This window comes from Chamaea fasciata, unplaced genomic scaffold (genome assembly GCF_029207755.1).
Source record: "Chamaea fasciata isolate MVZ Bird 193981 ecotype frontalis unplaced genomic scaffold, bChaFas1.0.hap1 SCAF_21, whole genome shotgun sequence".
In the NCBI taxonomy this organism is placed as follows: domain Eukaryota; kingdom Metazoa; phylum Chordata; class Aves; order Passeriformes; family Sylviidae; genus Chamaea; species Chamaea fasciata.
The window spans coordinates 9,297,219-9,320,316 of NW_027094106.1; the positions used below are offsets into that span (position 1 = coordinate 9,297,219).

The window sequence follows — 23,098 nt, forward strand, 5'->3', positions numbered from 1 at the left end:
GCAGCCCTGGCCGGCAGAGCGGAAGCGGAAGCGGAAGTAGCGGCCATGCGGGCCCCGGGGCCGTGCGGGGAGTGCGGGGAACCGGGAGCGGCGCGGTACCGCTGTCCGCGCTGCGGAGCCGCTTAGTGAGCGGGGGACGGGCAGGGAGGGGCGGGGGGCACGGCTGGGTACCGCTGTCCGCGGGGCTGAGGGCGGGAGGGAGCGCGGGGCCGAGGGAGCTGCGGGCGGTGCGGGACCGGTTCATCCCCCGCCGCTCCCGGGCCCTCTCCCGCCGCTCTCAGCCGCTCTCTCTCTCTCTCCGTCCCCGCAGCTGCTCGGTGCCGTGCTGCCGGACCCACCGCGGTGAGTGCGGGGCCGGGAGGGGCCGGCCTAACTCGGGCTAACCCGGGCTAACCCGTGTGTGTCCGCAGAGCGCTGCCAGCCCCGGCGGGATCGGGAGCAGGAGCGGGAGCAGGAGCCGCCCCCGGCCCCCTCGCACGGCGCCTGGAGCCTGCAGGACATCCTGGGCGAGGAGGACGAGCAGGATCGCGTCCCGCTGCAGAAACTCCAGCTCCTGGGTAATTCGGGGGGTTGGGGCGGGGATAAACCCGGCACGGAGCTGCAGCCTAACTAAAAACCTTAGAAGTTGGGTTTGTCCCTCTGAAGGGCTGTTACAGGGTAACTCAGGCCCGGCTCTGACTCTGTTTTCCCCTCGCTCCAGGGGAATCGGAGCAGCTGAGGGATTTGCTGCTGAACCCGCACCTGCGGCAGCTGCTGCTGGCCCTGGAGCGGGCCCGGGACAAAAGCTCCCTCCTGAGGAAGCTGATGCAGGAGCCGCTGTTCGTGGAGTTTGCAGATTGCTGCCTGAGCGTTGTGGAGCCTCCCGAGAAGGAGAACGTCCTCCCCGAGTGAGCTGCTCTGGCAATGAGGGGTTTTTTTTTTTTCCCCCCCCTCGAGATTTTTATTTTTTAAGGTTTTTCAGCAGCCAGAGCTGCTCCACTGTGTGTGCCCTGGCCGCCGTGGCAGTGCTGTGATCTCAGTTCAGAGCTGGCAGACAGGGGCACGGGTGCGCTGGGACACATTTTTACACCCTGGGGTGACACTCTGTGGGATTCTGCTGGCAGCCAGGGGAAATGCTGCTTCACGGTGACAATATTAAATATATTCCCTTTTATTTTACTCCCTGAGTGCTCTGAAATGGTTTTGTTCACTGGAGGCTGTTGGGAAGGGTCAGACACACCTTGACAAGGCATTGAGCAGTTTTATTTTAAATGACATACACAGAGCAGCTGAACATTTTCAGGATCCATGAGCAACAAAGGGAGGGCAGAGAGCAGCCCTGGTGCTGTCGGGGGAGCTCTGCAGACACCTGGCAGCTGGGAGAGCTCCCACATTTTGGTCCTGTAGATAAAAGCAAGAGCCCAGCCTTGCTTTTCCCCTGAGACATCTGCCCTTGGTGCTGCAGCCGGCTGCTCCTCACTCCCTTGGCGACACTCTCGGGGTGGTTGCACCTCCGAGAACGCAGCAGGAGTCAGGAATATTCATTTGCATTACTTGTTCTCTCAGCAGCTTTCAGTTCAAGTATTCATTGCTTCAAGCACCTGATCTGTTAGGATTGATTTGTTCCCATGGTGTGGATGTGTCCTGTAACGTGTGGGGGGAGGAGGAGCTGCCCCCACAGACCCTAAATGGAATTTAATGTATATTATAATGTATATTATTACATGTGTGATCACCTGTGTTCGTTGCACCCCTGTGGACGGACAAGGCAGCGCTGTGGGAGCTCTGAGGTAGCAGCACAAGTGGACACTGAGTGATTGGAAAGCAGCAGCTTGCAGGGAGCCCTCCCTGGAGGCCGAGGCCAGGGGGGCAGAGCTATGTGGGCAGCAGCTCCTTCCTGTCCAGCAGGATCTGGTTGAAGCCCGTGATGGAAAAGGTTTCTGTGTGGGGGCTGACGTTGGCAAAGTGCAGGGGGGACCTCCTGCAGTGGAACCTGACAGAGCCCTGCAAGGACAAGAGGGGGAGAGTTTTCAGCCGGGTGTGCAGCTGGTTTTGTTACTCACATTTAGTTCTTGGGTAGATGAAGCCACTGGTGGGTGAGGACAGGGGAAATCCTCCAGAGGAGCCCGCCACAAATGGATTTAAGAGAATTGGTGGCTACAAAGGATGCCAGTGCTGTGGATGGAACTGAAACCAGCTCAGACTCTGGAGGTTGGGGTGCTCAGCGCTGAGCCTGGCACAGTTTGCAGCAGCCCTGGCAGTTCCTGCACACACAATTTCAGACTCTGGAGGTTGGGGTGCTCAGCGCTGAGCCTGGCACAGTTTGCAGCAGCCCTGGCAGTTCCTGCACACACAATTTCAGACTCTGGAGGTTGGGGTGCTCAGCGCTGAGCCTGGCACAGTTTGCAGCAGCCCTGGCAGTTCCTGCACACACAATTTCAGACTCTGGAGGTTGGGGTGCTCAGCACTGAGCCTGGCACAGTTTGCAGCAGCCCTGGCAGTTCCTGCACGCACAATTTGATCCCAGCACAAGAATGTTCCCCCCCCCAGACCCGAAGGTGATTTTCTCAGGGGAGCCTGTGGCAGGTGGGCAATGCTGTCCCAGCCTGTTCCCAGGCTCCAGGTGCTGCACAGGAGGGAGGGAGGGGTGTGTACCTGCGGGAGGGCTCTGATGGAGGCGATGCCACAGCCCAGGGCCCCCCTGGAGCCCCCCTGCAGCCCCTGCAGGCAGCGCAGCAGCGCCGGCACCCGCCGGGGCCCCGTGGCACTGGCAGGGGCAGCAGCCAGCACCAGCCCCAGGGGCCAGAACTGCACAGCTGCCTGCACAGGCCACGCTGTGTCCAGGGAACAGGGAGCTTTGGCCAAGGCAGCTCCAGGAGCTGGGAACTCCTGTCCTTCCCCCTCGTCCAGCTCCGCTGCTGCCAGCGCGGCTTTCACCTGCAAAACACACAGAACAGCAACGTTCTCCAGCGTCCCAGACGCAACTCGGGATTGCAGAGCAGTCCAAAAAAAGAGGGGATCTGGAAGGACAGCACACCCTGATTTCCATGTGGGTAAGGAATGAGTTTATTCTGCAGGATGAACCAGAAGCAGCTGTACAGGGGACCACAGCCTCATTCCGGTGTCCTATGACTGCTGGGTTAGGTTTGGGAGGTGACATCTGCACTTCAGCTGGAGAAGGGTTTTCTGGAGCACTGGGTTTGTATCTCCCAGGGTTATTACTCTCTCTGAGGCTCCCTTTCAGTGCTGTGCTGTCCCCCATACTCACTGTCCATCTCCTCCAGCCACGCTGGATGACAGCAGCAGCCCTGCGCATCCTCCGGAAGCGACTCTTGGCCAGCCAGGAGCGAACAGCTGGGGATGGAATGGAGACAAAGCTGAGTGCAGAGGATCTCGGCAGCTCCTGCACACGGTGTGACAGATGGCACTCAGCCCCTGGTGCCACTGTAATCCCCCAGTGTCACTGGAAATGTCCCTTGCCCTGTTATTTCAGCCCCACCCTTAGCAAGTCACCTGCTTGGATGAGAGTTGCAGAGCGTTTCTCCTTGGCGGTTTTCTTCTCTTTAAATCTCCTCCAACAGCACTGGATGCAAAACGCCTTCTCATTTAACACCTCTGCTCTCCTGGCTTCCAGGAGCTCCAGCTGCAGTGGGGAACAGGAGCCTGGGGTTTAGGGTGGAACCGTGCTCACAGCTCTCCCCTCTTTTACAGCCCCTCGGTGTTTGTCAGGGGACCTCAGCCTCACTCCAGGGCCCTGTGACTGCTGGATTAGGTTTGGGCAGTGACAGCACTTCCATCAGTGCTTTTTAGGTAACGTGGGCATGAAAATGGAAGTTCTTGGGGAGGAAAGTGGAGCCTCCCCAAGTCCCAGCAGCAGCAGGTTCACACCCAGCTCCACTGAAGGGGCTGCTCCTAGGGCTGCAACCCCAAGCCTGGCCTTTGTCTCCTTCCTGTGTTTCCCAAGGAAGCTGTGCAGCTGCTGGAGCAGCCGAACCTGTCATGTGGAGCTAAGGAAAGCTGTCATCTTTACTGGAACTCTGACAATTCTAGTGCAGCTCCTTCCCCCTGACAACACAGAGGCCACTACGCAAAGTGCTTTGCAGAGCTGGGTGCTCATGGGTGCTTGACTGAGTCAAGTAATTGGATGGAAAATGCCCAGTTCTGGTCACACTGGCTTGGCAGGAGTTTTGCCTGCACCATCTGCGGCAGAATGGCCCTGGGGCACGAGCACTTACCATGGAGTTGGCCAGGAACACTTTGGTTTTGCCACAGTAGACTGAGGGGATTTCTGCTGCATTCCCAGTTTCCTGAGCAGGGCTTTGTCCCCTCACAGCATCCTGCAGGATCTCCAGAACAGCAGCACGTGGGGCTTTGTCATCATCCCTCACTGGAGCCTCACCTGGAAAGGAAGCATGGAGGAGGAGGCATCACAAAATTCTGGGATCAGGGAATTGTCTTTGCACTGAGATTTCTTGGCTATTTAGAGGGGAAACACCTGCAGCAAGAGGGGAAGAGGAGATGGCTGACAGCACTTGATCTGGCTGTGTTTAGGGTTAAAATGTGACAGCACAGATTCCACCACGTGCCAGCAACCAGGAAACCAGTGTGGGGTGTTTTAACTGGGCTGTGGTTGGGAGCTGCCTTCTCATCTGTTGCCACCTCTGTGCTCCACAGGTAAAACTGTCATTTGGGGTAGATGCAGACTGAGGCAGGGAGGGCTCAGGTGTTCTCCCATTCCAAGCACCCTACATGCAGCAGTGCAATTAAGAACAGACCGAGCAGCTCAGTCCCAAGAAAATCACTTTAAACACTCCAAACTCAAAAGCTGTGGGAGCAAAGAACAAAAGGCAGGGAACTGGAGCCTTAATGTACTGAAAAGTGCAGGAAGGGGAAACAAATTCTACACAATTGTACAGCTGTCACAGGGCATTGGGAGCAGCTCTGGGGTCCTGTACTGAGCAGGAATTTATGGCAGCAATTACAGGTTATTAAAGCCATTTCTGGGCACACAGTGCACGAATTTTTTACATTACAAACAGGTCAGCCAGATGAGTCTCTCTGGAAATAGAGATAGACTTAATTCAGACCTGGAACAAGAGATTGTTGCAGGAGTTCCTGCCTGCACAGGGCTGGATGGGTTTTGCATCATTCCATCCTGGATACTGTTTGCTTTTCTGCTGTAAACATTTTTAAGGAGATGAGAGCATTTGAAGGTCCTGAAAGCAAATGGAAGCAATTCTTGCTTACAGGAAGACATCTGGTGGCTCGGATGGTTGATAAGGGAACCAAAAGCTTATCCCCGAGTCTGGGCAATTGTTTTGCTTTGTTTGCAGCTTATTACCCCCTCAAGATAAAGAAAGGACTAAAAACCTATCACAAAAGAGGCTTTGCAGTTAATGGGTTTGCAATCGAGGGGGAAAGATCCAGCGTGTAAGTAATTCTCCTGCCTGCACTTCCTTACTTCACCCCATTTCCACTGGGTGAACAGATTTCCACCAATTTTACTCATCTGAGCAGGCTGGTGCTGCTTCCCACAGCTGCTGCTTGTTGAACAGAGCCACTGGGTGAAAGAGGGGATTCATTTGGGGCACAGAGAGGGGCTGCAGGAACCTTCAGTGTTAAATGTAACCACCTGAGGAGCAAATCCTCGCAGGAGTTCACAGCAAAGGCATTACCTGTAGGCTGGATTGTGTCTTGTTAAAGTCCATCCTCAGTCTTGCTTAGAAAAAGAGAAGTTTGCAAAAGGTGGAAGAAGCAGCAGAGTCCAGGTAAGCTGGAGGGTCAGTGATTCAGCAAGGAAACAAGGAGGGAGGGGGAAAGAAAGGAAGGAGAAGGAAGATAAGGCAAAAGGTAAGCCGTTTTTAAATCTGCTAAAGAATCAACCCTAAATCAAATTATACTGGGTGAGGGGAACCCCAGACACCACTGTGTGACTGTTCCACCCAGCAGGAACACAGAAAACCAGCACTGAGGGGAAAGATTTTAAGTGTTAAGCAAATTAGAAACTCAGGGTGGTGATAGGTTAAAGAAGTATTTTGAGAGTAGTGGAGAATACAGTAATCGTCTGATCTGTGTGATACCAGATGGCTGCAGTGACAATTTCACTCGATGGCAGAGGGATTACCTGAAGAAACTCACCTTCCTTCTCAGCAGGATGAGGGTTGCCTTTATCCCACACTCTTTTTTTACTGGAGCCCCAGGATTTTCTCAGGAGCTCGTAGCGCTCAGTGAAACTTTGGAAAGGGATCCTGAGAGACAAATGTGCAGTGAATTCCAGGCAGGAATCCTCACTGTAAATAACTGATCCTTTTTGCTTTATGGTAAATTACTGATCCTTTGAAGGGGGAAAATTCCAGAATGCCTTTGTGGATCTAGAGCATGGGATGCAAACAGACTGATACCTAAGTGGTCAAACAGGCCAGAAAGTCCAGAACTTCTGAAGAAATCCAGATTTCCCAGTAACAGCGGCTGTAGCAAAGCCTGGGCAGGAACTGTGCTTTGTACAAAATACTTGGGTTTCCTGCTTATGAGCTCCTCTGAATCCCTAAATGCCACAAATTGCTATAGAAATGGATTGTGCTGAAGAAGCTGGACTCACCTGACTGGGAAACCTGCTGCACTGATGCTGATGGCTTCCACTATTCCACAGGCCTGGAGCTGGCTGAGAACCTGAGGCACAAATGGAGATGTTTTGGGCAACGCTGGCTTTTGTGGAAGCTGCTCCTTTGTGTGCCCTGCCCTGGGCATCCCCAGGCAGCAGTGCCCAAACCCAGCGGGGTGTGAAAAGCCAGGCTTGGTGTTTCCAGGCTCAGGGTTGGTATTTCCATGCTCAGCAGATTCCATGGGTGTTTAAAGCCTGATTGCCCCTCAGATGAGGTTCTCTAGTTACAGCTTTAGCACCTGCTGCTCTGCTCCCAAAGCTTCTCAGCTTCCTGAGCTCCAGGAGAGAGCAGAGTTTTGGTTTGAAGGTATTTGTGTGCCCAGGGCTGCTCAGATCACCTCCATCTGTTTGAAGGGCTGGCAGGGCAGCACCCCAAATCAACAAGCAAGGTGCAGCCGGAAGAGCTGCTGTGCTTAGGAGCTGTTTTGGACAGGCACCTCAGTGACTCTGAAAGGGTGTTTACCTCAAAGGAGAAAGAGCTGTTTCCAAGTGGGCTGTGGAAAGAGTTTTGCAAGTGACTCAGGATCCTAAGAAACCCAGTGCAAAGGCCTGGGGAAAGGCTTTGGAAAAGTTACCTCTTCTTTCCTGAAAGTCCTGGCCTTGCAGTCAGCGTTGGGCTTGATGCAGCGGATGTAGTGGGGTGTGGTTCTGCCCAAAATCTCCATCAGATGCTCCAGGGAGCTCTGCAGGAAACAAACACAGGGTTCAGCAGGGCTCCTCCTCAGGGATCTTCATCCACCCCATGAAGCTGCTCCAGGCAAGGATGGCTTCACAGGCGCCTCTACAGGACAGCCTGAGCAAAAAATCCACTCTGGATGCCTTCATCAAACTGCTGAGGGCAAATCCAGAAAGTTGCCCAAATGACAGCAGAAACCTGAATAGGATGTACCTTGAACTTGGACACCACTGTAACAACAGCTGCTTTGTTCTGGGTTTTGGTGTTGTTTTGATCCTTTTCTGTCACAGGAAATAATTTTCGAAGCAAAGGGTCCTTTGAGTTCTGCAGAACGTGGAGCAGCTCTGGTGGAACAGCATCCTGTGAAGACATGACCCGTCAGTATCTGGACCTGGCAGGCACCTGCACCTCTGAAAATAACCAAGAATTCCACGTGCAGGGAGAGAACAGCATTTCTGATGCCAAATTTGATGTGAGCACAGCTGCAGTTTCAAATCTGATGACGTGCATTCATTCATTCATAGTCAGATTTAGGAACAGAAAACAATGTTTGGCTGAACATTCAGCAAATCCAGTCAAATGCACAACTGCTCCCAACACTGTTCTTGTTGCACAGCCTGAGCGAGCTCCAGCTCTCAGGACTGCTTTAATCCCTGATGGACAGACTGCAGCAGACATCAGAAACATTCCTTTGAATTAAGACATGGTGTTTTATTGCTAAATAAATAACAGCATTTGCAATAATTGCTGGGGATGTCAGAGCTGAGAAGGGACCCTCCTCTCTGCAGACTATTTCACTTTTCATTCTTCCCTGATGGCCAAAATTTGAGTACTCTCAGTAGTTAAGTCCACATTCTTGTTTCTCATAAATTTATCTGACTTTTTTATTGGGATTAAGTGCTGTATTTGCAGTTATAAAAACGCCCTGATGCCATTAACAATTCTGCATCCCCCAGGAATGGAAGAAGCCCTGATTTGGTGGTGATGGTTCACTTCAGCCTCAGCTCAAAGCTGCAACAAAGCATCTGCTCGTGCCTGTGGTGGTCCAGAGAATCACACCAAGAACATCACCCGGTTTTATGTGGCCTGAAGGATTTATCTGCAGCAAGGTGTGTCCCAACACTGAACACATTTGTCAGTGGTGCTTTGATTTAAATCACTTTAGGTCTGTAAGATACTTTTTTTTTTTTTTTCCTGCAAACACCTACCTTATTTTTCTCCACCATTGCTGCCAGCTGATAGCAGACTTTGCCAGCATAATGTGAAATGATAAAATTTGGCTTCTTGCTAAACTTATCTCGACTTAGACACTGATTACTGGACAAGGCTTTCTCAATCCTGGTTTGGAAGAGGTCGGTGTTGGAGGGTCTGTTCAGGCGACACTCCTGCAAAGGAGACACAGTTGCAGCATCTCTGATTTGTCCCAGAGAACTGACTCTACAAGCTACAACATCTAAAATTCAAATCGAAGCGATTTTACCTTTAGAGCTGCTTTTGAGTATGCAAGGCCTGAAATATTGGGAAGGAAGAGGGGGAAAGAAGTAATTGAGGCTTCACATTTGAATCAGAACATCCAGGATCAGAGGGAAAAAAGACAACTCAGAACTGGACGAAGCAGTGGCATGACTTTTCTGAGACTGAAGCCCTGCAGAAATTTTACAGCTGACAGGTTTTCTGTTAATTTACTGTTTGTGTTTTCTTTGGTGGTGTGGGACAAAGGCAGGAAACTGGGCCCAAAAACCGAAAGGTTTACATCACACTTACCTCGTTCAGCAAGGAAAAAATGCTGAGAGGATTTCCCTCTATCAGATCGAGGCAGTTCTGGTTATCCTGGTAGTTTATGAATGACCACTGCAGGCCCTCAGCTGCATATTCTTCCTGATGGGAGAGGGAAGGGGTTATTCTGCAGCAGAGGGCACCAGAGCTCAGAACTCTGTGCCCTGGGCAGCTGATCCAGGTCCTGTTTGAGGAGTTAATCCCAGCTCAGCTCCAGGCCAACACCAAGCTTGAGAAAAATAAAACCCACACGAGGATATTCTGCCCCAGGTAGCTTTTGGGTGTGGATGAGAACCTGCTGGAACGATTTGTCTGAGGATTTGGGAACCCCCATGGGTTTATCAGAGTGCGCTGCAAGGCTGCTTAAAGAGCAAACAAAGGCCACAGTCACGCAAAGCCTCTCCTGGCTGTGCTGAGGTTTTCCCTGAAGGACAAGGAACGAGCAGAACCCCTTCCTTGCACTGGGACACAGCCCCAGCCTTCGTGTGCCGGGCTTTACCAACTGGGCTCCATTTAAAGCAAAGCCTGATCTGAGAGGAAGCACGGGGAGATACTGGTTGGAATAATTGGTACAATATTTACGCTGAATTACAGGACAAACTGTCAGCACTGTTTAACAAGCACAAGCTCTGGGCAGTTATTTGAAAAGCCTCCTGCCAAAAGCTTGCTCAGCACAGCCACTAATGGCATTTAAGTGGTTTGGGGGACAGCCAGATCCAGAGGTAAGAGGGCAGGCAGTGAGTGGGAGGGGTGCTACAAACAGAGGTCATGGAGCCGTTTCAAGCAAAGCAATTGTGTGCTTGAACTTGCTTTCCATCTCCCCTGACCATTAACCCCTGGCACACTGACCAGGGCAGGCAGGGAAGGCAGCCTGGCAATAGCAAGAGCACAAATTGCAGTCAAAAGAAATACTTATCGCCTGAATAAATCAACAGAAGCCTGCTGTGAGGCAGGAGGTGCCAGCACGCCGGTGCCATAAAGAAAACCATTTCCCTGATTCCAGTTAATGGCAAGGAGCATTTTGGAAATGGATCTGCAGGGGTGAGGGGGAGAGCAGAAGCCCTGGCAGGGACTCTGCACCTTGCAGGGCACTCAGATTGGAGCTGGAATGAGCAGTGTGTGAGCAGTGAGGGACTGCACGGTGCAAAACCCCTTCTCTGCTGTGAAACAACACCAGCTGTGCCCCTCCTCACTCAGAGATAAAAGCTGCTGCACAGTGGGATTTGTTTTAAAGCCATCAGCCTTTAAACTGGGCTCAGGGAGGCCTCCACAGGTCCCACATGCTCAGGTGTTCAGGTGACAGGGTTCTGGTGGGCTCTGCCTTCACACCAAGCTCAGCCTGGAAGTTTAGGAATTTTATGCTTCATGGCTGTAAGCAGAATCTTCCAAGAGAATCTCAATCCAGGCTGCACTTAACCCCAAGAATTTAGTCTCAAGTGTTCAGCTCTTCGAGGAAAAGCAAACAGTCTGGCAGGCAGAGATGCAGTGGAGCTGGGAACAGATTTCCAGTCCCCAAGAGACAAAGCTGTCTCATTCCCACTGCCCCACACTCCCCTCTTTCCCCCACTGCTCCCTCCCACTGCTTTCTGTGGCATTCCTGACTGCAGGTTCCCTCTGAGCACGGGCACAGCAATGCAGTTAAAGTGACAAAAAGATGCTGTTTGAAATCAGACATTGAAGATCTGCTCTTCAGTTTGGGGCATTACCTGCTGTGCCTTCAGGTAGTGAGCTACAAAGTGCTGCTGCAGTTTCTCGTTGGCATAATTAATACAGAGCTGCTCCAAGTTGTTTTCAGGGAAGGCTTCAAACCCATAAACATCTAACAAACCTGGGAGGAACGTGGGAGGACAGGGAGTTTTAGTTCAGGAGCAGCTCGGAGGGCTGCAGGCCCCTGAGCTAACCCAGGGTGGGATATCCATACCTATGAAGCTGGTCCACACTGAGGGACCTGTGTAGATGTTTTCATTTATGACCAGAACCAGCCACTCAAACAACCTGCAGACAGCAACAATGGGATTAGCTGGAAGCTGCTGGCTTGCAATAACCAGAATTGTTTCTTTTACTGCTGTTGCCATCAGTGGCACTCGGAGGGAAGAGGAATTTCTGATGAAACGGCAGCAAGTAAATCCCTCTGGCCTCCCCATCCCCTCCCAAAAATCCCCTGGGTTAGCACACCCTTACCTGGCATAGATGACTTTGGCCAGGCAGTCCCTCCTGGTCTCACACTCAGCTCTGGAGCATGGCTTCTTGAACACCTGCTGCTGTTTTCCAGCAGTGATTGTTCGAATCCTTAAAGATTCCAGGAGCTCCTCCACGGGAATCTGGAGCAGATCCCCCGTGGTCTTCACAAACTCTTGTTCAGGAGAACAAACAGTGCAAGGTTACCTGCTGGGTTCACGCCCCTGAAGGCATGGAAGGTCTAGAGATTGTGCAGAAAAATGCCACCTCCATCAGCTCTCCAACTCAAATGTGGATTCTGGATCTTTCTACCCAGACTTGGGAGCAAAATTTTGGAAAACCAGACTCTTAATTTGGATGTAGAGTGCCCCTAGAATTTTGGATGCTCCCTTTAAAATGAAGGAATACCAGAAAAAGCTGAAAGTTGTTTTTCTCTCTAGGTGTGTCTTTGTTACTTGTTCACCTCTTTTGAGCAGGGACCTCAAAATCCAGAGAGACCAATCAGTCGTGACCAGGAAGAAAGCAGAAGGATTTGGGGATCGAAAGGAAGTGTAGGAGAATTAGTATTTGCTGACAAAGCATTTAAGATCCTTCTCAGCTGAGCTGTATTCCAAATAATTTGAATATTAAGTAGTTTTGAGTTCAGAGCAGGTGAAACTGTAGCAGGAAACTTCACTATTCAGGGCAGGTTTAGCTCTGAAGGGAATCCAGACCCACAGGCCTCCCACAGACATGCAGAGCAACCTCCACTGATGCTGCAGTTTAACAGATTTGTTGTCACTGGCTTTTGGCTTTTATCCTGAAAACTTCCAAGCTTTCATGTGAAAAGCCCTGCTCTCCCTGTGGGTCAGGCTTCTGCCAGCCCTCCGATGGCAGACTAAGATAACAATCAAGAGCCACAGTCCTGCCAATAATCCTCCTGAAATCACTGGGTAATGCTGCAGTTGCCCTGACCTGGCAGGGAAGGATATTATCTCTCAGGGCAGGGGAGCATTAGCTTTTTGTTTGTTCACAAAAACACACCTAAATTTCGCTCTCTTTGATCATCTGCTATCAGCAGGAGAGTTATTGTTCAAGTTCTTTCCTTCAATGAGGAATTCTTTCTGAATTAAATGAAGAAATCAAATGAATTTCAATTAAATAAATTCGATTTAATCATTTTAAATGCAGTCAATTCAATACAGTTTAAACAAATTTATTAAATTTTAGAATTAAGTTATTAATAAAGTAATTAAACTTCTTAGTAGTTAAAAGGAATTAATAATGAAAATTAATAGTTAAAATTACTCAAGTGAAAATCTGGTCGATTTAATAAATTTTGATAAATTAAATAAATGGTAATAATTAAATAAATGTAATAAGTAAATCCAAATTAAATAACTAAATAAATGCAAGGATTCTCTCCATTCTTCCCTTTCTCTAATCCTTTCCCTTGGGCATCTGCACTGAACTACCAAGGCTCTGGAGCATGGCACGGTTGTTGCCTCACCTTTGCTTTTGTCTTCCAGTCCACAAGGCTGAGATTCATCCACTGGATTAGAGAACTGAACATTCCCAAGGTGCAGAAGGCCTGATAACACCTGGAATACAATCAGGGACGTTTTCAGGACAGCTGCCCCCAAGGCAGTGTCCCCTGAGCCTTCCTTTAGCCCCAGGAACAGGCCAGCTCAACATTCCTGCACAAAAGGCAGCAAACAGACCCCAGACTTCTGTGTGGGTCCTTAATGCTGCAAATTCCTGAAGGCAAACTGAAAATCAGAGGTGCAGATTATTCATTATTCAATTCAGAAATGGAATTTCAGAGTGAAAATCAATTTATTCCGATCTCATCTTTGGCTGTGCAGCCCTGACATGGAGCTGAGGGCCCTGCAGTGAGGAGCAGCAGTGACAGGGGTTTCTTCCAGCAGCAATCCCACCCTGGGAACACATTCCCAACACCCTGAGCAGCCCTGTGCTGTCCCTGCTGCGTGGCTGACCTTGAAAATATTGCTCTGCGCGGCGTGGCCGATGCCCAGGTGGAACATTGCCCCTCTGGTCACCTCGAAGCTGTCCTCTGAAAAGCCAAAGAGTGCTCTTGAAGAAGCCAAGCACACAAAACAGGGGCAAGCACAACATCTCAGCACATCCGATCCAGCTGGAATGGTCAGTGGAGGGCAAGGGAGCTGGATGCTGTTTGGCTAAATCCCACACACAAGCTGGAGAAACAACCCACTGGTTTTTTCTGCCTCTGTCAGGTGAAGCACATGCAAAGACAAGACAGTTCCTAAAACAAAGCCACGGAGATGCAAATCTGCCAGGCCAGAACCAGCTGTTTTAAGACAGGTGACTGATTTTAAGCTTTAAGACTTAATAGTGACAAGTGAAAGTTAAAAATAATCCTAATTTATGCAGGTGGCTCTGCAAAACCATCTGCTGTTGGCTGACAAGGGGATTGAGCAGGATGTATTTCTGCCTGCCTCCCTTTAAAGTCCCAGCCATCATTAATGGATTGATTAATTAGTTAGTGAACCCCATCTTTACCATCTAAGTTTCTTTCAGAATTTGGCAGCCAGCGGTACTCAGCCCCTTCTGGAAGGTTCCACTCCAGCCTCTCCTCCGCAGTAGCACCTTTTGTGATCTGGAGACAGAGAACAAGGTAAAAATTGAATTCTGCCTTTGGTGTTTACAGCTCCCAGACAGTGAAGAATAACATACTGGGAGGATGATTTAATTTGGGAGCCCGGGAGACAGGGAAACTGGTAATTATTAAAAGTTGCAATTGTGCTAAATCTGGTGATTTCATCCCTGCTGTGCGTCAGAAATTCCCAGCAAAGTTAACTGAAGGCAAACCTGGTAAAAAATATGGAAGTTTCTCTCATTGGGGGCCTGATAGGCAACTCTTGTTTTCTCCAGAAGGAACGTCTGGATGGAAGCACCAGTCAGATGATGGAATCTAGAGAGGGAGAAAGAGCAAAGATTTCAACAAAACCTCTTCACAGAACCCAAGAGGGGTTGTGCTCTTCTGAGACCAATTGGCTGCGAATGCTTTGCAGTTCACCTTCAGTTTTGTTCATATTTTATTCAGAGTTCTTAACTACATCTCTATTTTTCCATTGCTCTCTTTTAGAGATCAGGGTGAGATCTTTCAGGAAAAAAAAAAAAAAAAAGAAAAAAGAAAGGAAAACAACAATTTAAGCTGCCAGCAAACCAAAATACGCTCGAAAGACATAAAATATTCCACAGCAGATTTCAGAAATAAGCTTTAAAGGAACAAGATAACAAAGATTTAAAGGACCAAGACAACAGGTGAGGCTTTCCACAGTAATCCTTACCTGTCTAGCTGGAGCTGGATGTATTTCCCAAACCTGCTGCTGTTGTTGTTCCGCAGGGTGCAGGCGTTCCCTGTGAAATTGCAGTGGCAGACACAGAACCATCAGAGTGGTCCCACTCTGCCAGGCAGCACATACAGGTATTTAGGGCGATCTGTGAATTGCTCCAGGATTTGAAGAGTTTGTTTTTAAGGAGAGGACCAAGAGACAGCTTAGACTCGTGTGGGAACAAAGGAAATTCCCACAGTGGCCATTATTTCAGTTTGTTGTTAAAAAAGCCACATTTACCAAATGCTTCCATGACAGGGTTGGAATCCAGTACTCTCTTCTCTATCCTTTCCACAGTTTCGTTGCCTTTTGGGGAGAGAGTTGAGGCAGCAACAGAGGCGTAGAACTTCATCAGGCAGCGAGAGGTCCAGGTCTGCAGGAGAGAGATCTGACAGTGGCTCTTTGTGTTGAACACGTTATCACTTGTGTCAGTGGAGCAGGGCTGCCTTCTGGAAACACAGTGTGCAGGTGGAGGGGAGGCTAAAGACAGGAACCGTGTCAGGTCTGGAGCTCTGGCTGAGTGGAAACTCTGTGCCACAGACACATTTCAGTGCTGCTGCTGCGGTGGGAGTGCTCTGCTGAATGGCACTTCCATCGAGGTGTCACCATCTGGAAGCTCAGCCAGAACTAACAGCTACTGCCTTGGGATGGGAGGAATGTGAATGGGGTTTGAGTCATTAACATTCAGCAAAGCATCTTGTTCTTGGGCTTAAAAATACCCTCAGCATTGTCCTGAGCAGGGACGGGCCAGGGCAGGAGCAGAATCCAGTGCTGTGTCCTTACAGAGGGTTTGCTGAGACCCACACGAGCTCCCTGACAGAGCAGGCTGAGGCTTTACCTCAGGTGCAATTCCTGCTGAATGATTCAAACCCAGCCCTCCAGAAATGACAGATGTCACCTGAAGAGCTGCTATATTAAGCAGAGTGTGTTTAACTGCAGCAATCACTTAATGCTTCGCACACATTTCAAGAGAGTCGTGCTGGGCAGATTGGCTACGTGCTGTGTCAGAGGGGTTTTTAATTCATTTCTGCTCATTCACTGCACTACTCTGCACTACCAATCACTGGCAGAGCTCAGAATTTGAGAGCAATGTCATAGAAAAGCATTTCCTTACCTTCCCAGCACCACTTTCTCCACTCACAATGATGGACTGGTTCACAGGGTCCATCTGCTTTTGGACGTTCCTGTAGGTTTGCTCAGCCACTGCAAAGATGTGAGGTTTTAAATCCTGGCAAAGAGAATATTCACATTTAAGAGTACAGCGACCACACAGTTCAACAGCAGTGGATAGCAAGGGTCATCTCACATCTACCTGGAAACAGCACTGCTCTTTTAACAGAACTAATATTTCACTAGAAATGGGGTTTATCCTGTGGGTGTGTTTTGCTCAGATAAATCTGGAGCAGTTTGACAGCTGGGCCCTGCAGAAGGACAGTGAATTCAAACACGAGGGTTACCTGAGGACAAAGAGCAACGTGGTACTCCCTCATGAGCTCAGGTGAGTAGAGGCAGGAGAAAGGCTGGAAAGGATTTAAAGCCACCAGGCTGCAGCCAGCATTTGTGTAGAACAGGTTGACTCTGTATCTTGCTTGAAGACATTTCAGAACTGAAAAGCAACACCTCCTGTCAGCATCTTTTGCAAGGTGTGTGTGAGTCTTGCTGTGCCCGTTTGTAACAAAACTCTCAGGTGTGTTACCTACCAGGTTTAACAGGGAATGAGGTGACCAAGAGGGTGATGTAGGTGTAATATACAGAACTCCTGTGTTCATGGGGTTAGCGCAGTGAGGGCAGGAGCTGCCACGTGCCAGTGGCCAGCAGGGAAAGGGATCCCCCAGCAGACTCTCCCTGGCTGCTCACCTGTCCTGGTTGTCACTGGGTTCACTTTGGTGAGGTCGTCAAAGAGATGCAGCTCCTCTTCATCACCGAGGAAGGCTCCAACTTCTTCAAATGATTCACTGAGGTCATTCTGGATGAGAGCATCTTCCCTTTGGCCATGTTCCTGGAGGGGGTGTCAGATCAGCACCAGTGAGAGGTGACGAGCTGGACTTTCACCTCATCCCCTGTTCCGGCTCTTCTGCTGCTTCCATGCCACCCAAGTTCAGCCCCAGCAGGAGCCAGACCTCAGCATGTGTGAGCTGCTCCTCGTCCTGCTCTGATGTTAGAGAAGCGCTCCGGCTGTGAGCAAAGGCACTCAGAGAACACGGCCCCTGGGCTCACACTGCAGCTCTGCACTGACACACACCATGTTCCTGCAGCTGGCTCATTTCTGAGCCTCTGCGTGTCACGCACTGGACCCAAGCAGTGCCCTGGGCTCAGGGAGGCAGGAAGGGCTGGCTGCAGGCACAGCTGGAAGCCCCTGCAGCCCAAAACAAAGGCAGCTCTCCCAGCAGAGACTCTCATTTTCAGGGTGAAAGCTGCAGAGTGCACACATCATGCAGCCAGGGCAGAGGAAGGGTGCCCCCCTGCCTCAGCTGAAGTTTTGTCCCCTCTGAATCACTTAAAAGATTCCAATCTCAGCCTCTGGGCTCCCCTGTCCTTGACAACGTCATTTGGAAGGACACCCTTGTATGTAATGGAAAACCAGCCAGAAGAGAGATTCCAGAACCTGTTTGCCATTCCTGGGGAAGGGAGAAGCTAGAAGAGAAAATGAAGAATGGAAAAGATGCCCTGATTTTTGCCTTCTATACACTCCCCTTCTGATCTCCTTCTCTTTGACAGAAAGTTCTCCAAACTGTCCCGCCTCAGCTGTGCCACAAGCTAACCCATGAACAGCATCACCTTGTTTGTACAGAAAATGCTAAATTTAGTGAGCAGCATTCCCACTCTGTGAGCTGAGCTCATTAATGTAGGGGAAATGCACTGCAAACCCCATTCAGTACATTCCTAAAACCCAAAAAACCAACCACGACTGTGCGCTCATTTAGGAGCATTTTTATCTTTTGCACACAGCATAAGTAGTTCATTTCCAGTAATACAGAATTTTACACAGTAAGGGGAAAAAAAAAAACAGCTTAGCAATGCAGTAAAGCACTGCCATCCAAGTGTGATTTCTGTTATTCTCCTCTGAATGAGCACTAAGCAGCTTGCTGCTGTCAGAGAACAGACACCACAATTAGGAAACACCCCGTGGACCCGAGGAGTTCCTGCCAATTCCCCGTTCTCCCCGTGTCCTGCATTACTCCAGGCAAGTCAAATCCACTGTGGGACTGCAAGGCCTGAGGAAGGGCTTGGTTCTGCTGCCCTGCTCAGCATCTCTGCAGCTGAGATGGTGATTGCTCAGCCAAAAGTAAGAGAATATTTGAAAATAAACCCCAGCTCTTGTGTCCATTCATTTTCCTGAACAAACACCCTCAGGATGTGCTTGCTGCCTGCATTCACACCTGCCCCGTTAGAGCCCAGGGCACAACAAAAATCACTCCTGGCGTCTCTAATAGAGCCCAAACCCACAGTAAATAGGTCCAGTCAAACCATGAAGCAGGGGTGAATATTCATTAGTAGTTACCTAATCTTGACTGCGTGGAAATAAGCCAAGAATTCTCTCCTGGCAGTAAAATTTAATTAGCACACACAGTTCCTGCTTTTCTTTTTACCTGCTTTGGCATCTTGTCCAGGCCTGTGGGTGGGAACACTGGAGAGGGCCTTCACTTTAGGGTACTTCATTCAAATCACGCTGGAGAATGCTTAAATAAAGAAAATAAAAAGCCATTTAGATAAAAATAAACTCTGGGCATGCCATTCTCCAGAGGATTCATTCCACAAAGCAAATTCCAAAGAATTCAGACAGAATTACTGATCTCAGTGTGGCCCAAGTAACACTGGAGCTGGAAATCCTACACAGTGATGGTCATTTTGTGCTGCCCCTGCCAACAAAGCTTTTTTGGAGGGAATCATGAACCTTCCCTCCCATCAGGAATCAAACGCTTCGCTTCTCTTTAATAAAGCAAGTTTTCTTGGCGAGAAACCGCAACTACCGGTTACATTCCTTCTGCTTGGAGGAACAGGAGGGATCTGAGGGTCTGAGGAGCCAGAGCTTTGGGAAGGGGAGTGACTCAGAGAGAAGTTTGTGCTGTCCCCTTCCTGTTTCCTCTGCAAATCGCCGGGAGCCGACCCAAGGTGAGTCAGGCCCTTTGCATTTCTGTGATAAACGCTGAGCTTCCAGTCACACAGCCAGCAAGAATTCCGCCTTCCCCGCAGCTGGAGCTGCCATTACTTCCATTCCTTTTCTATTCTAATTCTATTGTATTCCATTCTAATTTCGTTCTATTCTATTCTAATTTCGTTCTATTGTACTCCATTCTAATTCCGTCTTTATTCTATTCTAATTCTACTCTAATTCTACTGTATTCCGTTCCTCCTCCCCTTCCTCTTCCATTGTTATCCCTACTCCATCCCTAATTTCGTTCTTAGCCCGGCACGAACACGCCGCTCGGAGTCGGTTCGGGGCGCGCTCCCATCCCCAAAGCCCGGTGCGATCCGCGCCGTTCTGGCGGCAGGGAGAGCCCGCGGACCGCGGGGGACACACGGGGGACACAGGGCGGACACACGGGGGACACACGGGGGACACACGGGGGACACAGGGCGGACACACGGGGGACACAGGGCGGACAGCCGCGGGCGCCGTGTCCCCTCAGGGCCGCGGTGCCGAGGCTGAGGCGGGCAGGGCCGGCTCGGGACTTACCGCGGGCGGCAGCGGGGCCGGAGCGGGGCCGGGGCCGGGGCCGGGGCCGGGAGCGGAGCGGGGCGGGCGGGCCGGGGAGGCGGAACCGGGGCGGGGCCGGGGCGCTGCGGAAGCGGCGAAAGCGCGGGCGGGGAACGCGGCCCGGCTTCACCGGGCCCGGCTTCACCCCGGCCCCGCTTCACCCCGGGCCGCATTTCCCGGGCCCGGCTTTACCCGGCTCCGCTTTACCGAGCCCGGCTTCACCCCGGCCCCGCTTCCCCCCGGCCCGGATTTCCCGAGCCCGGCTTTACCCGGCCTCGCTGTACCGGACCCGGATTTACCCCGGACCCGCTTTATTTGGCCTGGATTTTCCCCGGCCTCGCTTTAGCGGGCTCCGCTTCACCCCGGCCCGGCTTTACCGAGCCCGGCCTCGCCCGCGGCCGCTCCGGGCCGGGCCGGGGCCGTGAGGGCGGCGGAGGCGGCCCCGGTCCCCTCAGAGCCGGCCGTGCCCCCGCTCCCGGTAAGCTCCCGCTCCGCCCCGGGGCTGAGCAGAACCCGTGTTTAATTCACGCTTTTTCCATCCCGCGGCGTTGCCGACAAAAGGCACTCGGGGGCTGCGGCCGCTGGTTGTACTGACCAGGCAGCACGAAGTTCTTTAGGGACACGTTTTTACGCATCTGTGCCGTTTACACCATAGAGGATATGGCAGAGTATTTTCTACAGAGCAGTAAGGTTGTTCACCATGTGAATATACAGTGGAGTGTTTGATGGTTAAGAGATCTCCCTCAAAAATACAGGAAGCGTCTTGTTGGGAGACAGCAGGATGTGGAATGCTGGAGCTTCCTCAAGCCTGTGCCTGGCCTTGGCTTCCCAGGCCAGCTCCAGTGCTGCTCTGTGTTCTTTAAATTGAAAAGTAACTCAGAAACTTCTGAAATCAATGTTGTTTTAATGAACTGATTCATTTGTAAGGAGTTCTGAGACCCGTTTTACAAAACCCCCTCAAGCTCGTGCTTTGTGTTTTCAGAGGAAAGAAGAAGAATGTCCCAAAAAGAGCTGAAGGAAGCCTTTGTCAGCAACCTCAACGGGACGAGTTTGCTGGAAATCTCCGCAGGCTTGTCCCTGCCTCCGCTGTGCCTGCTCTGCAGAGGGCTCCTCCTGATCCTGCACCACCTGCACCACGGAAAACCTGTGAGCTCAAGGAAGTACAGCCTGCTGCTCGACTTCCTGGTGCTGGTGTCTCCTCTCCTCTTCTCCTGCACCGTCTTGTCTCCAATCCTCTTTTTCATCCCGCTTCTCCTCGCTGCCTTCTGCGCCGGAATATTTTCCAGAATATACAGCCGGAGAAAAGCGGAGGCCAGAGCGCCCTTGGGGCAGGTTGTAGAGGAATTCCGGAAGGCACGCCTGGACCCCGGGTGCATTCCAGCAATCACCGTGTTCCGTGTTTACGTCAATGTGCTGACCTCCATCAGCATTCTGGCCGTGGACTTCCCGCAGTACCCCCGGCGATACGCCAAGGCCGAGACCTACGGCACGGGAGTCATGGATTTGGGGGTGGGAGCCTTTATCTTTGGAAACGCTCTGGTTTGCCCCGAGGTTCGGCAGCAGCCCCACAGGACACAGGCCAGGTTCTCCAGCCTGGCCAGGCAGGTGTTTTCCATCTGGCCGCTGATCTCCCTCGGCTTTGGGCGGCTGCTGAGCGTCAAATCCATCGAGTACCACGAGCACACCTCGGAGTACGGGCTGCACTGGAACTTCTTCTTCACCTTGGCACTGGTGAGGCTGGCAGCATCCCTGCTTTTAGCCGTATTCCCCAAACACAGGGCTGGGCTGGTGGCTGCAGCTCTGGCTGTGCTTTACCAGCTCCTCCTCAGCACCACCTCTCTGAAGGCGTTCATCCTGCACGGCAGCGACGGCAGAGACTCCCGCCTCGGCTTCCTGGATGCCAACAGGGAAGGGCTGCTCTCCCTCTTTGGCTACCTGGCCATCTACCTGGCCAGCGTGCAGGTGGGGCTGTGGCTGCAGCAGCCCAGGGGCTCGGTGAGGGGCTGGCTGGGAGCCCTGAGGGCGCTGGCCCTGGCCCTCGTGGCGCTCTGGGTGCTGCTGCAGCTGTGCCAGGCGTGCAGCGAGCCCGTGTCCCGCCGCATGGCCAACCTGCCCTTCTGCATCTGGGTGCTGGCACACTGCCTGCTGCTGCTGGGCTTCTTCCTGCTCGCCGACCTCGCCCTGGTGTTCACAAAGCTGCTGGTGAAGGGGGCCGGCGTGCCCTGCTGCTGGGAGCTTGTGCAGCCCCTTAATTCCAGGAAAAAGCACGGGGTGGAGGCCGAGCAAGGCAAGCTGTCACAGCCCTGCCTCATCAGTGCCATTAACAAAAACCAATTACTGTTTTTCTTGCTGGCCAATGTTATGACTGGTGCTGTGAACATCCTGGTAGACACGATCCACAGCAAGGCTGCCTTTACCTTGTGCGTACTGCACTTGTACATGTTTTTGAACTGTTTGGTTATGGATGTATTGCACGCCAGAAATATAGTATTAAAGTTTTGGTGATTCCACTTCGGCTGAGTGGACCAGCTGGACTTTGTTTGCTGGAATTGAATGATGGTATTTAAGGGAAAAATTAGTATTTTTCCTGCATGTGTTGCAATAATTCATAATTTAGCAGAGCTTTTTATTATTTAGTGTTGATTACTTTTTAATGGTTCATTTTACCAAATTATACAGTCAATGATCTTACCTGTTGGGAGTTGCTGCATGTTTTCATGAAAGCTTAGGTTTGGAGATTGCTGAATATCCCTGCTGCTCCTGAGAGTAAATTGTATTTACAGTTAGTGAACTGTGCTCATAGCCTAGGAATTAGATAACCAGGTGGAGTAGAAACCAGATGAAAAGTAAGAAGATGAGTAATTATATGGAGAGAGAGGCCTAGCTGTGTCAAGATTTACCTAGTTAAGGCCCTTGCATATATAAAAGGTAAGAATAATTCTTTATATAAAATGTATTGAATAAGTGGATACTTGAAAATGTTTTGGCCCCAGTCCTGCAGAGACTTATGCATATGCTTGACTTTGATGGTAGTAATTGTGGAATGCTAATCATACACTGAAACCTAAATTAGCCTTTGAATTAAAGCTAAATTTTACTTCCATCCCCACTGATGAATATAAATGAAGACCTGAGATAAAGTGTGATGCTCTGAAGGATAAAGTCAACTGCAGATGAATTCATAAAGCAGTTGTCGGAGGTTGTGGTGCAGATAATAAGAGCAACATTTCATAAGAAAATACAAAGATGCCAAACGAATTCAGCTCCAACCTGCAGACCAGCACACTGAATACTGTGTTTTGCCAGCTGAGATGTCTCCAAGGGGGGACATTTGGTATTAATTTTTATTAGCAAACAAACAGGGTGCAGGTGGAAAGAAGTGAGGGTTCTGGCAATGTCTTGGGAAGGGAACTGCTCAGTTTCTCAGTCCTCCTTGCAAGGCCAGAGCAGAACACCCTTTCCTGCCTGTGAAAGTTCTTCCTGACCTCATAAAGTTGTTGGGAGGAGAAATACACTTTAAAGATTGTGAGGAATTCAATAATGGGATATAAATACTTTAGGAGTAGAATACCAATGGTAGCTGATGATAGATGTCCAATGTCAGTGGAGTTACAGCAGTACACACGGGCCATATTTCATATTTCTCCTTGTCTATCACAGGTGATGGATCATAGAACCTTTGGAGAATAAGCCTCCAAATCAGATTCCTTGAGACAGACATGCTGTGGAAGAGTCATAAATTTCTGAGGTTCTCCAAGTCCCTGGCCAGCAGA

At 50.7% G+C, this 23,098-nt stretch overlaps 3 protein-coding genes across 5 annotated transcripts; 2 read left to right on the forward strand and 1 right to left on the reverse strand.

Annotated features, from left to right (window-relative positions):
* Nucleotides 1-16: 16 nt before the first annotated feature.
* Nucleotides 17-1,158, forward strand: ZNHIT3 (zinc finger HIT-type containing 3). The gene is made up of 4 exons (XM_066201943.1): nt 17-125; nt 311-342; nt 411-557; nt 701-1,158. Exons 1-4 carry the CDS (start codon nt 46-48, stop codon nt 889-891), a joined length of 450 nt encoding a protein of 149 aa, XP_066058040.1. The 5' UTR covers nt 17-45; the 3' UTR covers nt 892-1,158.
* On the reverse strand, nt 938-19,377 carry MYO19 (myosin XIX). The gene is made up of 25 exons (XM_066201922.1): nt 19,305-19,377; nt 18,217-18,306; nt 16,484-16,625; nt 16,084-16,232; nt 15,741-15,854; nt 14,867-14,999; nt 14,582-14,651; nt 14,100-14,202; nt 13,791-13,887; nt 13,247-13,323; nt 12,760-12,850; nt 11,274-11,445; nt 11,014-11,087; nt 10,799-10,920; nt 9,081-9,194; nt 8,525-8,701; nt 7,530-7,676; nt 7,216-7,323; nt 6,578-6,648; nt 6,118-6,227; nt 4,215-4,378; nt 3,493-3,622; nt 3,248-3,333; nt 2,635-2,916; nt 938-1,983 (listed from the first exon to the last, which is right to left on the reverse strand). The coding sequence occupies exons 2-25, from the start codon at nt 18,226-18,228 to the stop codon at nt 1,855-1,857; spliced, it is 2,874 nt and encodes a 957-aa protein (XP_066058019.1). The 5' UTR covers nt 18,229-18,306; nt 19,305-19,377; the 3' UTR covers nt 938-1,854.
* PIGW (phosphatidylinositol glycan anchor biosynthesis class W) lies at nt 16,229-22,452 on the forward strand. 3 transcript variants are annotated; one of them, XM_066201935.1, is made up of 3 exons: nt 16,229-18,739; nt 20,308-21,056; nt 21,144-22,452. In XM_066201935.1, the coding sequence occupies exons 2-3, from the start codon at nt 20,322-20,324 to the stop codon at nt 21,828-21,830; spliced, it is 1,422 nt and encodes a 473-aa protein (XP_066058032.1). In that variant the 5' UTR covers nt 16,229-18,739; nt 20,308-20,321; the 3' UTR covers nt 21,831-22,452. The 3 variants fall into 3 exon arrangements, with proteins under 3 accessions (XP_066058032.1, XP_066058030.1, XP_066058031.1); XM_066201933.1 differs by having other exon boundaries at nt 20,308-22,452; XM_066201934.1 differs by lacking the exon at nt 16,229-18,739 and adding an exon at nt 19,722-19,803 and having other exon boundaries at nt 20,308-22,452.
* The last annotated feature ends 646 nt before the right edge of the window (nt 22,453-23,098 follow it).